The sequence below is a fragment of the Cebidichthys violaceus genome, unplaced genomic scaffold (assembly GCF_023349555.1).
Source record: "Cebidichthys violaceus isolate CVI_PGR_0920_01 unplaced genomic scaffold, fCebVio1.0.p SCAF_123, whole genome shotgun sequence".
In the NCBI taxonomy this organism is placed as follows: domain Eukaryota; kingdom Metazoa; phylum Chordata; class Actinopteri; order Perciformes; family Stichaeidae; genus Cebidichthys; species Cebidichthys violaceus.
Genome location: NW_027176289.1, coordinates 266699 through 282121, shown reverse-complemented (window position 1 = coordinate 282121; position 15423 = coordinate 266699). Strand labels below are relative to the sequence as shown.

The following is a 15423-nucleotide window of genomic DNA, read 5'->3' as shown; positions in this document are numbered from 1 at the left end:
ATATTGTTTATTTGCATATTTAAATTAGAGCATAACCAAATGCAGCACAGCACAGGATACTTGAAATACTGAAAGCTGAGCAGACATTTGATTACAAAGCGATTCCAAGTTTGGTTGATTTGCTGCAAAGAGTTAAAACACTGGACTTTGTGTATGTGAGTACCAATCTATTCATTCTTTTATAATTACTATGATTATTATTATTATTATTATTATTAGTAGTAGTAGTAGTAGTAGTAGTTATTAGGTATGTTATTATCAGTATAGTACAGAATTTATACAACTCTCAAAACTATAGCTATTACAAATATTTGACCAAGCCACGGTCGAGCTTACTGAAGGTGTAAAATATCTTGTACATATGCAGGATATATGCTCTAATGGCAAATTATGCTTTTAGTACTTTTCTAATTTGCTTATATATATATATATATACTGTATATCTTTTTTTTTTTTTTTACTTTTCAGTGAAATCAGAAATGGATTGGACTGTGCTTTTGATTTCCGTCTTTTTTGGTAAGAGTGACAATATCTTTACATAATTACATTGTGATTGGTGATTGTTGTTGGTTCTCATTTGTATTTCCTTTTGAATCAGACAGATGAGAAATGTCGGCCTGTAAAAACTAGTTAATGTACAGAAGGGCTTCTGAAATCGTATGACCTTTGACCATCATTGTTCATCCCTTAATTCAGATGGAAAATGTCAGAAGATTGTTAATTCATGTTAAAAGACAAATAGAAACCATTGGCCAGCTCAATTGAATCTATCTTCTTAATTTTTTGATACTTAAAATGAACCATCACACTCTCAAAGATATGATTAAAAGAAATTTTTCTCCAATAATTGCAATACTGCATGTGATTAAATTAGAACACATTTTTTCTACATGATAGACAAAGGAAAGGTTTTCTGACTCCTCTTCTGGCAGGTTGATATATTTGATGCTGTTGATCATTGTAGTGGCCATATGTCCAATAAATCAAAATAAAACAAACATTAATCAAAGGGCCACTGACGCACTGTGGTTTGTGGTTTACGCAGGCAGAAAGAGTAGATTGTCCAAATATTAACATAAAATATATAGCTCTTACAATCATATCAAGCCAAAACTGAACAAAAAGACTGTCAACAGTAATTTTAAAAATATGTGATTTGTAGTCAATTGGCCAAAACGTGTACGAACACTAACCTGGTCTGATCTCTCTCTAATTCATCTTAGAAACTAAAAATAAAGCCTTTTGAAATGATTCAGATCAACAGATCCAACCATGATTTTTGATAGTTCACAGCCAAATGTGCCCTCTTTCTCATCAACCCTCAGGACTTGGCCTTACTTCCTGGTCTCACGCCGCCCTTGTCCCTCGAGAGTACCACCATGTCAACCTGCCAATGAAATGGACCGATGCTCAGCACTACTGCAGACTGAAACACACTGACCTGGCGACCATTGAAAGCATGGAAGACGCAAGCAGGCTGAACAGACCTAGTTCGATCTCCTCATGGATCTGGATTGGACTGACCGATGACCCAAAATCCTGGAAGGGAATCATGGGCAATGACACAAACTCCTGGAGATGGTCCACAACTGGTGGGACAAGCATAACTGGCTACCAAAAGTGGCATCCAGATCAGCCAAATTACAATAGCTACAATCATGCATGTGTGATAATAGAGTCTAATGGAAGATGGAATGATATTGACTGTCTTTTGAACCGATTTTTTGTTTGTTACGGTAAGAAAAAATATAATGTTTATTGATTTAAAGAGTGAACCAAGAATTGAAAAGCAGTATAGAAATGCATACTGCTGTTGCCAAATCAATTTGCAGAATTTCTTCCAGTCTTTTATTTAACATTTTTATCTCAAGTACACTTTTAAGCCTGAATGTTCGTATTGTTCTGATAATTGTAGCTTTTATCAATGAACCTATTACGAACGGATAGCATACGTTCTGTTTTAACTAATGAGAGGAAATTAAAAGAATGAGAGCCTGTTTACTCCGCCTAAATGCATTTATTTGGTCTCATTTATGTCTTATATCTCTTCAAAAATGGCTGGTTTGCATATTCAAGATAATTTGAGATGATGCGGAAATGTTAAAGCTCAACTTAATTTTTTTCAGAAAAATTTAGCTTTAAAGTTCTTAAAAAAATGAGAAAATATTCAGTAGTTTTTATTTGGCCAGTTTTTAAAAAAAAGGCTTTACCATGTGATTATTTGATATAGAGTTTATTTATTGAATTACCAGAAAACATGCTATATGATGATGTATATCGTTATTGGAATATGAAATTACTTAAATCAGGATATAAGATTTTAGCCACCCAGCCCTACCCAAGATCACCCCCCTCGGTGATGTCACAGTGTACTGACACACCCTGTAGTCCACTTCTACATCACTACAGCGAGGTGAGAAGTTAAATCCCTGGAGGACAGCAATAACATCCTGTTTTTATTCTAGCTGCTATTAACTTGATCACACACTTGAGTCTTTGCAGTAACAGAAGCTTTTCTTTTACTTCTATCGGTAGATCAACATTTACCAGACCAGAAAGTATATGCTGTAATTACGAAGAACAAGATTTGGCCGGCTGCCCAGACTTACTGCAGAACACACCACACCGACCTGGCTATGATGGAGAATGATGAAGAAAACTCAAGGCTGACTTCAGTAATACAATCGTACAATGTATGGACTGGCTTGTACCGTGTGCCGTGGAGGTGGTCCGACAAGAGCAGCAGCTCCTTCAGAAACTGGCAAAGTGGAAAAATGGATGGTAACAATTACTGTGCAGCTGAGAATTCACAACACCAGTGGAATGATTTGCACTGTAGCAATGAGCTTACCTTCTGGTGCCATGGAGGTAAAAATATATATATATATAAATCACATATTTACTTCTCTGTTTTGTTTTTTTCTGTCAGTGCAATAATATTTCTCTCCTTGGCTTCTGGTTGTTTGTTGGACCGTCCAGCCCTTAAAGTGAAGATGACCGTGGTGAGGGTGAAGATTCAGACCAATGCTGACCTTTCAAATCCAGCTACTAACACTCAGATCCTACAGCAGGTAAAGTTCCAGCCCATATTCTCATTCTCTCATGAGAAAAAAAGAGGAAACATTTTTGGCCATCGTCAGACCTTAGATCAGATCTCAGGATTCGGTCCTCAGGCTTCAGAACCCGGCTATGAGACCTGAGTATCAGAACTTTGGTATCAGATTTTAAGATCAGTTGCCAGAATCGGGCATCAGAATCGGTTCTAATCAGAACTCACGGCATCGGACCTTAGAATCAGTTAACCTTTGGCATCAGACCTCAAGAATCAGACTTCAGTAACAAATGAGATGAAAATGTACTATGTTAACAGCTGTTAAATCACATAACTCCCTCAAGTAAAACTGTGTTGCATTAATTATTTTATGCTTTATGATGGTACATTATCCAAAACACCTGTGTCGTCTTTAACAATATTACAGCTCATTCTCATTTCCAGGGCGTCGGATACCGACCGCTTCGTCACGCCCCCTTTAGGGTCTGATACCGACGCACAGGGTATCCTTCAGCGTCCGTATGAGACGCAGCGGTCTTTCAAGTAAATGCCGTGTAAACCCATCCGCGTCATTATCAGACACTCAGAGAAAACGTGTGGTTGAATAAAGACTGAGAAAACCCACACGGGGCTGGAGAGACCAACACAGGACTTTTAACCAGAAGAGTTATTTAGAAGTTATGTTACTGATGTTTGTGACGTGTTTGTTTACATTTTACGAAGTTTACGTACATATCTAAAGCCCAGTTTATTTCTCTTCAGCTGGCTGCAGCGCAAAAAGATCAGGGATGGACTGACTTCAAGCTGGGATGGAAGATTCCGCCCAGAAAGCAGAAGAAACTCACAGAACCTCAATGCATTTTAAATTTATAACATATTTTTTTATCTGCAAGCCTACTAAATCATATAATGATTTTGTTGTGTTGTTAATCAAGTAATTTGTGTATGTAATTAGACATCCGCTAATAGAAGATTAGGCTTTTTGTTGGTTACATAGTCCTTTTGTTCTGGTTACCAGGGTAACAACAGCAAACACTTGTCAACAGAAGAGCTACTGGTCTGTCTGTTTTAAAAAAGTCAGTCCAAAAGTAATGACTTTAAACACATATGTTGTCTTACTTTTTTAACAATTGTATTGACACCTTCACTTGTACATGATACATGATGGATAAAGGACGTGACGTTATTACTGTCATCACCAGCTTTGTTTGGAATTGCTTTTGTTGTCAGACATGTTTTAAGACAAGTATATAAAGATACTCTGCTGTGAATAATAATTTGTGTCTGATGTGGGTCTTTTTTCACTGAAAAAAGTTGAAACTTAAAATGACCTCTCTTCCTTCTCCCTCACTGAAAAATCCAGAATCTATGAATATGCAAATATCTTCTCATTTCAAAAGTTTAACTGCTGAAGACAAGATGTCTTCCACCTCAGTGTAAAGTCCATTATCAGTGTTTGTTCTCTGGTTTCAAGTTTCCACATTACACACTTGTATATGTGTGTGACATTCAAGTCAATAGCATTGGTCCTCATAAACAAAATCAGCCATCACACTTAGTTGTAACACGATCCTTGTGTGTCGTCATGAGTCGTGTTTTCATTCAATTGTCTAGAGAATTCTAAGCAAACTTTGGAGCAAATAAACTTGGCTACGCAAAGTGTAGTGTGGTCAGAAGTAGACTGTAATCTGCCAACAAACAGTGCAGTGTAGTAGAGGTTGCGAATTGGAAACAAAACAAGTTGCCTTGGTCACCTAACCATCTGCGACTTATTTGGCAAAGACGTTTCAATAATCCATTTAGTGCTCTTTTAAAACAAAGGCAAAAACCACCTCAAGGGAACGCAAAAACGTTATAATTTAATCAAATTGTGCCCTTTCCATACAGCTTTACTGTAATGTCGTACTGATAATGTTGCCCAGATAAAGTATAATGAAATGGGCTCAGACTGTAGGAACTCCAGAATAATTATAAGTGTCACACTCACTTAGATTTTTAAAAAAACTAAAATTGCCGCCTCACGGTTGAGCATCTGCTCAAGTGTCAAGATTTGCTGCTTTTCTCTGTTTTATATAATTGTAAACTGAATATATTTGGGTTTGTCTATCCTGACATATGTTGAACAAAACAGTACATATGAAGATGTGTTGGATTGTGGGGGATTATATTTTTATTTAATTTGCTCTTTTATGTCAGTTTGTTTTGGCCATGTTTCACGTTTTCTGGAAACGAAGACAATAAATGTATATCCAGGAACACTGACAGCAGAAACAGCTGACAAGTCATGTGAGTTGAATGTTTCCTACAACAGAACTTATTAATATAACTAATATTACTGCCTACAGCAGGCAAGAGAAAACATTTAATTTACTTTTGTAAGTTAAATGTTTGACCTTTTATTACCATCTAAGGCACTTTAAGAATCTTAAAGATCTGTAGATAGCTTTTAATTACAGTGAGAAGTTAACAATAAATTATATTTAATTCAATAAAATGACTAACTGCTAATTGTTTGAACTGAAGTTGTAAATCAGATGTAAAATAAGAAAAAAGCCAAAAGTACGACAGTCCAGTTTACACACACACACACACACACACACACACACACACACACACACCTACCTTCATTACATGACCTTTGATATCACACAGCCTTAACTCAACAATGAGCTTAAAACAAAGGCAAATGCAGCAGCAGCAGAGACACTACAGATCCATTTACATTTACTTTTACTGGTTTGAATAAGAAATCACTTCCACAAATTTGCTTGCTCATCTCCTTTCTTTTGCTGTCTGTAATCCACCGCAAATAATGTTTTGACACACAAATTGATTAGATTCAAATCTCCTGACCTTGTGTAGTCTCGGGGTTAACCACAACAATCAGCATTGTGAGAGATGCAGGACTTTCCAAAAGTTAGTGCATACCGTAAGGTTCATTTTCAGATGTGGAGGGAAGTCAGATTTGACCTCTGAGGACTGTGAGGAGTCAAATACAATATGGCCGCCAGTCCCCTGGATCGAAATTTGGAATTCATCGCTTTTTTAAAGTAAATATTTATAATGACCCAAATGCATTTCATTTAATTCTAGTGATCTCAAATTGATCACCAAAATGAATGGGCCTTCAATGTTTTTCTACACTGTATGGTTCCAAAAAAAAGCTTCAACATTAAACCCAGGGGACTTGTCGGTCAAATCTGACTTCCCTTCACATCTGAAAATAAACATCATGGTATGTATAACTATGCTACAAATGCACAGTTATAACACCAGAGCTTTTACAAATATGTTTTTTGCTGTCTGTCGTGTTCTTCCAACTTTGTGGTTGGAAGTGTTTGAGAAAGACCCTTTACTGTTTCAGTGTGACAATGCCGTCCATCAGGAAATGGTTTTCCCAGTTTGGTGTGGAAGAACTTAACTGGTCTGCACAGAGCCCTGACCTCAACCCCGTCCAACACCTTTGGGAATGTGTAAAGTGTGTCGTTTCAACACATTCTCACCCCAATAAGTGAGATACCACAGCTTCGTCAGTGCTCCTAAGCTTCAGACTGACCTCTGAATTTTAGTAACTGGACTCACACATGACTGTCATGACTGTCCAAAGAAAGACAATTCGTTTTCAAATCCCTTAGTTACCAGTGGTCTACAAAATCTGTATTTAAGAATATATTTTGCAGTAAAATATTTTTTTTTGCAGGATTTTCAACCTTTGTTTCTTTGTAATGCCTTTAAGACATGACTTCTTTCTTCACAAGGATTGTATGAAGGCAATAAAGTAGTCCATGAATATGAGATATGAGCTTACAGTTAAAATAGTTACTTAGAATTAGAATTCCTCCTCGGCTTTGCGGAGGTTGGTTGATGGTGTTTTGCCGGTAACAGATGTTGTCTTCTTGTTTCTACGTAGTACATTGTGTTTGTTCGCCTCTGGCAATTCTGACAAATTTGCATCTATTAGTGACGCAGAGTGACTAACGACTCACCTGACATAATGTGCACCCAGAAAGGGTTTATTTGAAGCCAAACCATGATCTTTTCCTCACCTAACTAGGTAGATTTGTTGCTTAAACCTAAGGATATTTCTGGCAGAAAACTGGATGTTTTGAACGGGTTGGTCTTTTAAAATTGCCTTGCGTTTCTTTTCTCAATGCCTTTTAAAAGGAGCAGTACAAACAAACATGACCAAAACAGTCAGTTAATGCAGCTTGAGCAAAAGGTGCAAAATATGTTGAGAAATGCAACACTTTTTTATGCTGAGAGGAGAGAGATAAATAGACTAAAAATATGTTTTTGCTGCATAGTTAAAACTTGATTTTTAAAAAGGGACATTATCAAATATACATCAGTAATTAATTGTTACACTGCCTTCACTTCTGTCTATTGCAGAGACGAAACAAACTGAGAAAACCTATGTGTTCATCTTAATGAAGAAAACATGGTCCAACGCCCGCGACTACTGTAGAGAACACTACACAGACTTAGCTATGATTGAGAACGATAAAGAAAACACTGAGGTCTATTCTAAAAAACCAGGCAATATTACAGCTTGGATCGGTCTGTACCGAGTGCGGTGGACTTGGTCCGACAAGTCCCAAAGCTCCTTCAAATCCTGGCAACAGGGCAGCCCAGATCACTATGGTGGCTCACAGTATTGTATGACTGTGAATTCTTTAATTAAATGGGATGACGAAACCTGCAGTCAAAGGCATACGTTTATCTGCCATCAAGGTGATTATTCAACAAGAAATTCTTGTGATCTATAATCAAAATTTACAGTATGAGTCTCGCTGTTTTGTGACTGCAAGTTTATTTTACTGTTCAGCTGTAAAACTGAAGACCATGCTCAGGATGGAGATTAAGACGGACGCTGACATCACAGATCCAGCTAATAACACCCAGATCCTGCAGAAGGTACAACTCTTTCTCTGTTTTTGTTTATTTTAGGAAGTAAAATGAAAGTGGATGAAGAAAATGACAGAAAACTAAAGAGTGTACTTTATTTAATTTATTTCTCTTCAGCTGGCAGCAGTGCTAAAAGATCAGGGATGGACTGACTTCAAGCTGGGATGGAAGATTCCGCCCAGAAAGCAGGAGAAACGCACAGAACCTCAATGCATTTTAAATTTATAAAAAAAAAATGTATCTGCAAGCCTACTAAATCATATAATGATTTTGTTTTGTTGTGTTGTTAATCAAGTAATTTGTGTATGTAATTAGACATCCGCTAATACAAGATTAGGCTTTTTGTTGTTTACATAGTCGTTAAACTTTTGTTCTGGTTACCAGGGTAACAACAGCAAACACTTGTTGTCAATAGAGGAGCTAATGGTCTGTCTGTTTTAAAAAAGTCAGTCCAAAAATAATGACTTTAAACACTTACATCTTTTTTTTAATCTTCAGTTACCTAATTTTCTGTTGTCTTACTTTTTTAACAATTGTATTGACACCTTCACTTGTACATGATACATGATAAATAAAGGACGTGACGTTATTACTGTCATCACCAGCTTTGTTTAGAATTGCTTTTGTTGTCAGACATGTTTTAAGACAAGTATATAAAGATACTCTGTAGTGAATCATAATTTGTGTCTGATGTGGGTCTTTTTTCACTGAAAAATTTTAAACTTAAAATGACCTCTCTTCCTTCTCCCTCACTGAAAAATCCAGAATCTATGAATATGCAAATATCTTCTCATTTCAAAAGTTTAACTGCTGAAGACAAGATGTCTTCCACCTCAGTGTAAAGTCCATTATCAGTGTTTGTTCTCTGGTTTCAAGTTTCCACATTACACACTTGTATATGTGTGTGACATTCAAGTCAATAGCATTGGTCCTCATAAACAAAATCAGCCATCACACTTAGTTGTAACACGATCCTTGTGTGTCGTCATGAGTCGTGTTTTCATTCAATTGTCTAGAGAATTTTAAGCAAACTTTGGAGCAAATAAACTTGGCTACGCAAAGTGTAGTGTGGTCAGAAGTAGACTGTAATCTGCCAACGAACAGTGCAGTGTAGTAGAGGTTGCGAATTGGAAACAAAACAAGTTGCCTTGGTCATCTAACCATCTGCGACTTATTTGGCAAAGACGTTTCAATAATCCATTTAGTGCTCTTAAAACAAAGGCAAAAACCACCTCAAGGGAACGCAAAAACGTTATAATTTAATCAAATTGTGCTCTTTCCATACAGCTTTACTGTAATGTCGTACTGATAATGTTGCCCAGATGAAGTATAATGAAATGGGCTCAGACTGTAGGAACTCCAGAATAAGTGTCACACTCACTTAGATTTATAAAAAAACAAAAATTGCTCAAGTATCAAGATTTGCTGCTTTTCTCTGTTTTATATAATTGTAAACTGAAAATCTTTGGGTTTTGGGTTTGTCTATCCTGTCATATGTCCCCCTGGATTATGAAGGATTATAAAAGGGATTTTTTCACTATTTTCTGTCGTTTTGTTGACAAAACGATTAATCGGGATCAGCTGAGGAATGGATAATGAAACAAATCAGTTGGAGCCCCATGAAAGACACCTTTAGTAACTAAAATGAGGTATTACATCATGGTCCCGTCATGGTCTGTACACAAAAGGTAACCTTTAACTAGGTCATGCTTTGCATATGAAAATAGTAGCGAGAGCACATACCTTACAGTACTTATCTGTGGGAATAGCAGCCGTATGTATGTTTGGAGGATGAAAGAGTTCAGATCTCAACAATGATTATGAGTTTGCCTTTATATTTCAAGGGAATAAGTGATGAAATTTAGTTTACAATATTCTCCGCAAGACATTGGACCAGGTCTAGATCAAAAATCACTTGTCTTAATCTTGTCAAATCTCAACCCCATTAATCCAGAGAAGCAAAAGATTGTTGAAGACTACATTTCAGATAGTGAACCCGTTGTTGTATTTGTAAAAACACACACAAAAAAGGGGATTTTATTGTCTTTTCCCAGGTCTAGATCAAAAATCACTATACTTAGACATGTCAAATCCAAACTAGAGTAACAGGGAAGGTGTAAAGTGTAAAGTCTAATTATAACAATTACTTCAGCGCCGTACCTCATTACTTGTTGCACCCGCCTCGGTGTCCTCTCACATTATCATTTTAAGATAAATTGTCTTGTAGTTTTGGTTATTTTAAGTCTCTGATATGTTAAAATTCTTAAGAAAAATGGTATAATACAAAATATATTTTGTATTCTACTTATGTTTTTCTCATGATTCGTTGAAAGTAAGCTTCTCCTGAAGATATCTGCTGATCTGTTAGATATGACAGAATAATGTAGATTACAGTTCATGTTTACATACAAGACATTTGACATAGCTCTGTTTTTGTTAAGTGTCTATGAACAAGGTATGGCAGCGTTGTATGTTTAATGTACAGTCTTGACTTGAAAAAAAGAATGAATTCTTTCATTTAACACTTTTTCTTTACCTTCTTTAAAAGTGTTTAACACAGACACAGGGTTTCTGTAGACCTCGGTTTATGAAAAAACAACATTTACATTTTGAAACATCATGGTTATGTAAAACCAAGGTGACTTTTGTCATATTGTTTATTTGTATATTTAAATAAGAGCATAACCAAATGCAGCACAGCACAGGATACTTGAAATACTGAAAGCTGAGCAGACATTTGATTGCAAAGCGATTCCAAGTTTGGTTGATTTGCTGCAAAGAGTGAAAATACTGGACTTTGTGTATGTGAGTACCAATCTATTCATTCTTTTATTATTATTATTATTATTATTATTATTATTATTAGTAGTAGTAGTAGTAGTAGTTATTAGGCATTTTATTATCAGTATAGTACAGAATTTATACAACTCTCAAAACTATAGCTATTACAAATATTTGACCAAGCCACGGTCGAGCTTACTGAAGGTGTAAAATATCTTGTACATATGCAGGATATATGCTCTAATGGCAAATTATGCTTTTAGTGCTTTTCTAACTTGCTTATATATATATATATATATATATATATGTACATACATACATACATACATACTGTATATCTTTTTTTTTTAACTTTTCAGTGAAATCAGAAATGGATTGGACCGTGCTTTTGATTTCCGTCTTTTTTGGTAAGAGTGACAATATCTTTACATAATTACATTGTGATTGGTGATTGTTGTTGGTTCTCATTTGTATTTCCTTTTGAATCAGACAGATGAGAAATGTCGGCCTGTAAAAACTAGTTAATGTACAGAAGGGCTTCTGAAATCGTATGACCTTTGACCATCATTGTTCATCCCTTAATTCAGATGGAAAATGTCAGAAGATTGTTAATTCATGTTAAAAGACAAATAGAAACCATTGGCCAGCTCAATTGAATATATCTTCTTCCTTTTTTGACACTTACAATTAACCATCACACTCATAGAGATATGATTAGAAGAAATGTATCTACAATAATTGCAATACTGCATGTGATTAAATTAGAACACATTTTTTCTATACGATAGACAAAGGAAAGTTTTTCTGACTCCTCTTCTGGCAGGTTGATTTATTTGATGCTGTTGATCATTGTAGTGGCCATTTGTCCTTAAATCAAAATAAAACAAACATTAATCAAAGGGCCACTGACGCACCGTGGTTTGTGGTTTACGCAGGCTGAAAGAGTAGATTGTCCATACAGGATTCCGTTTTTCTCATTTATTTGGCAAACCAAACACAAACAAAAAGAACAAAGAAAACTCCGGTCGCTGGCTCTCCTGCGCAGTTAAAAACCAGGCCCACCCCGGTGCATGCTGGTCCTATACCTACCTACTCCGATAACTAATCACAGGTGCCCACAGTGTTACCCAATGGATAAGCAAAACAAACTATCCCAAAAACTAAGTACACTTAAACAACAAAAATAATTTAACTAAACAAAAGACTAATAAAGAGAAAAAGCAATCTTAATATATCAAAAACAATCTAACCTAAATAAGCACACATCTAGAATAATTAAAGAATACTACTTATGAATTAAATAACAAATACTAACATAAAATATATAGCTCCTACAATCATATTGAGCCAAAACTGAACAAAAAGACTGTCAACAGTCATTTTAAAAATATGTGATTTGTAGTCAATTGGCCAAAACGTGTACGAACACTAACCTGGTCTGATCTCTCTCTAATTCATCTTAGAAACTAAAAATAAAGCCTTTTGAAATGATTCAGATCAACAGATCCAACCATGATTTTTGATAGTTCACAGCCAAATGTGCCCTCTCTCTCATCAACCCTCAGGACTTGGCCTTACTTCCTGTTCTCACGCCGCCCTTGTCCCTCGAGAGTACCACCATGTCAACCTGCCAATGAAATGGACCGATGCTCAGCACTACTGCAGACTGAAACACACTGACCTGGCGACCATTGAAAGCATGGAAGACGCAAGCAGGCTGAACAGACCTAGTTCGATCTCCTCATGGATCTGGATTGGACTGACCGATGACCCAAAATCCTGGAAGGGAATCATGGGCAATGATGCAAACTCCTGGAGATGGTCCGCAACTGGTGGAACAAGCATAACTGGCTACCAAAACTGGCAACCAGGTCAACCAGATGACTATAACTACGATCAGGCATGTGTGATAATGCAGTCTAATGGAAGATGGAATGATATTGACTGTCTGACCAGACTATATTTTGTTTGTTACGGTAAGAAAAAATAATGTGTTTATTGATTTAAAGAGTGAACCGAGAATTAAAAAGCAGTATAGAAATGCATACTGTAGTTGAAAGTTTATTTGGGTGTGGTCTGAGGAAAATATTATTGGCGTTGCCAAATCAATTTGCAGAATTTCTTCTAGTCGTTTATTTAACATTTTTATCTCCAGTACACTATTGGAGCCTGAATGTTCATATTGTTATATTTCTTCAAAAATGGCTGGTTTGCATATTCAAAATAATATGAGATGATGCGGAAATGTTCAAGCTCAACTTAATTTTTTTCAGAAAAATCTGGCCATTTTGTTTTAAAGGTCTTAATAAAATGAGAAAATACTTGATCACACACTCGAGTCTTTGCAGTAACAGAAGCTTTTTTTGTCTTCTATCGGTAGATCAACATTTAACAGACCAGAAAGTATATACTTTAATTAAGACCCACCTGACTTGGACGGATGCCCAGACTTACTGCAGAACACATCACACCGACCTGGCTATGATGGAGAATGATGAAGAAAACTCAAGGCTGTCTTCAGTAATACCACCGTACAATGTATGGACTGGCTTGTACCGTGTGCTGTGGAGGTGGTCCGACAAGAGCAGCAGCTCCTTCAGAAACTGGCAAAGTGGAAAAATGGATGGTAACAATTACTGTGCAGCTGAGAATTCACAACACCAGTGGAATGATTTGCACTGTAACACTGAGCTTACCTTCTGGTGCCATGGAGGTAAAAAAAATATATATATATAAATCACATATTTACTTCTCTGTTTTGTTTTTTTCTGTCAGTGCAATAATATTTCTCTCCTTGGCTTCTGGTTGTTTGTTGGACCGTCCAGCCCTTAAAGTGAAGATGACCGTGGTGAGGGTGAAGATTCAGACCAATGCTGACCTTTCAAATCCAGCTACTAACACTCAGATCCTACAGCAGGTAGAGTTCCAGCCCATATTCTCATTCTCTCATGAGAAAAAAAGAGGAAACATTTTTGGCCATCGTCAGACCTTAGATCAGATCTCAGGATTCGGTCCTCAGGCTTCAGAACCCGGCTATGAGACCTGAGTATCAGAACTTTGGTATCAGATTTTAAGATCAGTTGCCAGAATCGGGCATCAGAATCGGTTCTAATCAGAACTCACGGCATCGGACCTTAGAATCAGTTAACCTTTGGCATCAGACCTCAAGAATCAGACTTCAGTAACAAATGAGATGAAAATGTACTATGTTAACAGCTGTTAAATCACATAACTCCCTCAAGTAAAACTGTGTTGCATTAATTATTTTATGCTTTATGATGGTACATTATCCAAAACACCTGTGTCGTCTTTAACAATATTACAGCTCATTCTCATTTCCAGGGCGTCGGATACCGACCGCTTCGCCACGCCCCCTTTAGGGTCTGATACCGACGCACAGGGTATCCTTCAGCGTCCGTATGAGACGCAGCGGCCTTTCAAGTAAATGCCGTGTAAACCCATCCGCGTCATTATCAGACACTCAGAGAAAACGTGTGGTTGAATAAAGACTGAGAAAACCCACACGGGGCTGGAGAGACCAACACAGGACTTTTAACCAGAAGAGTTATTTAGAAGTTATGTTACTGATGTTTGTGACGTGTTTGTTTACATTTTACGAAGTTTACGTACATATCTAAAGCCCAGTTTATTTCTCTTCAGCTGGCTGCAGCGCAAAAAGATCAGGGATGGACTGACTTCAAGCTGGGATGGAAGATTCCGCCCAGAAAGCAGGAGAAACTCACAGAACCTCAATGCATTTTAAATTTATAACATATTTTTTTATCTGCAAGCCTACTAAATCATATAATGATTTTGTTGTGTTGTTAATCAAGTAATTTGTGTATGTAATTAGACATCCGCTAATAGAAGATTAGGCTTTTTGTTGGTTACATAGTCCTTTTGTTCTGGTTACCAGGGTAACAACAGCAAACACTTGTCAACAGAAGAGCTACTGGTCTGTCTGTTTTAAAAAAGTCAGTCCAAAAGTAATGACTTTAAACACATATGTTGTCTTACTTTTTTAACAATTGTATTGACACCTTCACTTGTACATGATACATGATGGATAAAGGACGTGACGTTATTACTGTCATCACCAGCTTTGTTTGGAATTGCTTTTGTTGTCAGACATGTTTTAAGACAAGTATATAAAGATACTCTGTGAATAATAATTTGTGTCTGATGTGGGTCTTTTTTCACAAAAAAAAGTTGAAACTTAAAATGACCTCTCTTCCTTCTCCCTCACTGAAAAATCCAGAATCTATGAATATGCAAATATCTTCTCATTTCAAAAGTTTAACTGCTGAAGACAAGATGTCTTCCACCTCAGTGTAAAGTCCATTATCAGTGTTTGTTCTCTGGTTTCAAGTTTCCACATTACACACTTGTATATGTGTGTGACATTCAAGTCAATAGCATTGGTCCTCATAAACAAAATCAGCCATCACACTTAGTTGTAACACGATCCTTGTGTGTCGTCATGAGTCGTGTTTTCATTCAATTGTCTAGAGAATTCTAAGCAAACTTTGGAGCAAATAAACTTGGCTACGCAAAGTGTAGTGTGGTCAGAAGTAGACTGTAATCTGCCAACAAACAGTGCAGTGTAGTAGAGGTTGCAAATTGGAAACAAAACAAGTTGCCTTGGTCACCTAACCATCTGCGACTTATTTGGCAAAAACGTTTCA

At 36.6% G+C, this 15423-nt stretch overlaps 1 protein-coding gene and 1 long non-coding RNA gene across 2 annotated transcripts; both read left to right on the top strand.

Annotated features, from left to right (window-relative positions):
- Positions 1 to 2767: 2767 nt before the first annotated feature.
- Positions 2768 to 3875, top strand: LOC137869484 (uncharacterized). The gene is made up of 3 exons (XR_011102296.1): positions 2768 to 2868; positions 2980 to 3071; positions 3815 to 3875. It is a non-coding gene; the product is annotated as an uncharacterized lncRNA (long non-coding RNA).
- Positions 3876 to 11108: 7233 nt separating this feature from the next.
- Positions 11109 to 14509, top strand: LOC137869487 (macrophage mannose receptor 1-like). The gene is made up of 5 exons (XM_068706893.1): positions 11109 to 11145; positions 12304 to 12714; positions 13119 to 13451; positions 13564 to 13655; positions 14399 to 14509. Exons 1-5 carry the CDS (start codon positions 11109 to 11111, stop codon positions 14507 to 14509), a joined length of 984 nt encoding a protein of 327 aa, XP_068562994.1.
- Positions 14510 to 15423: the final 914 nt, after the last annotated feature.

Coding starts and splice junctions, on each gene's coding strand:
- LOC137869487 (XM_068706893.1), top strand. CDS start 11,109: ATGGATTGGACCGTGCTTTTGATTTCCGTCTTTTTTG. Junction 12,715..13,118: donor ACTATATTTTGTTTGTTACG/GTAAGAAAAAAT, acceptor TTCTATCGGTAG/ATCAACATTTAACAGACCAG. Junction 13,452..13,563: donor TACCTTCTGGTGCCATGGAG/GTAAAAAAAATA, acceptor TGGACCGTCCAG/CCCTTAAAGTGAAGATGACC.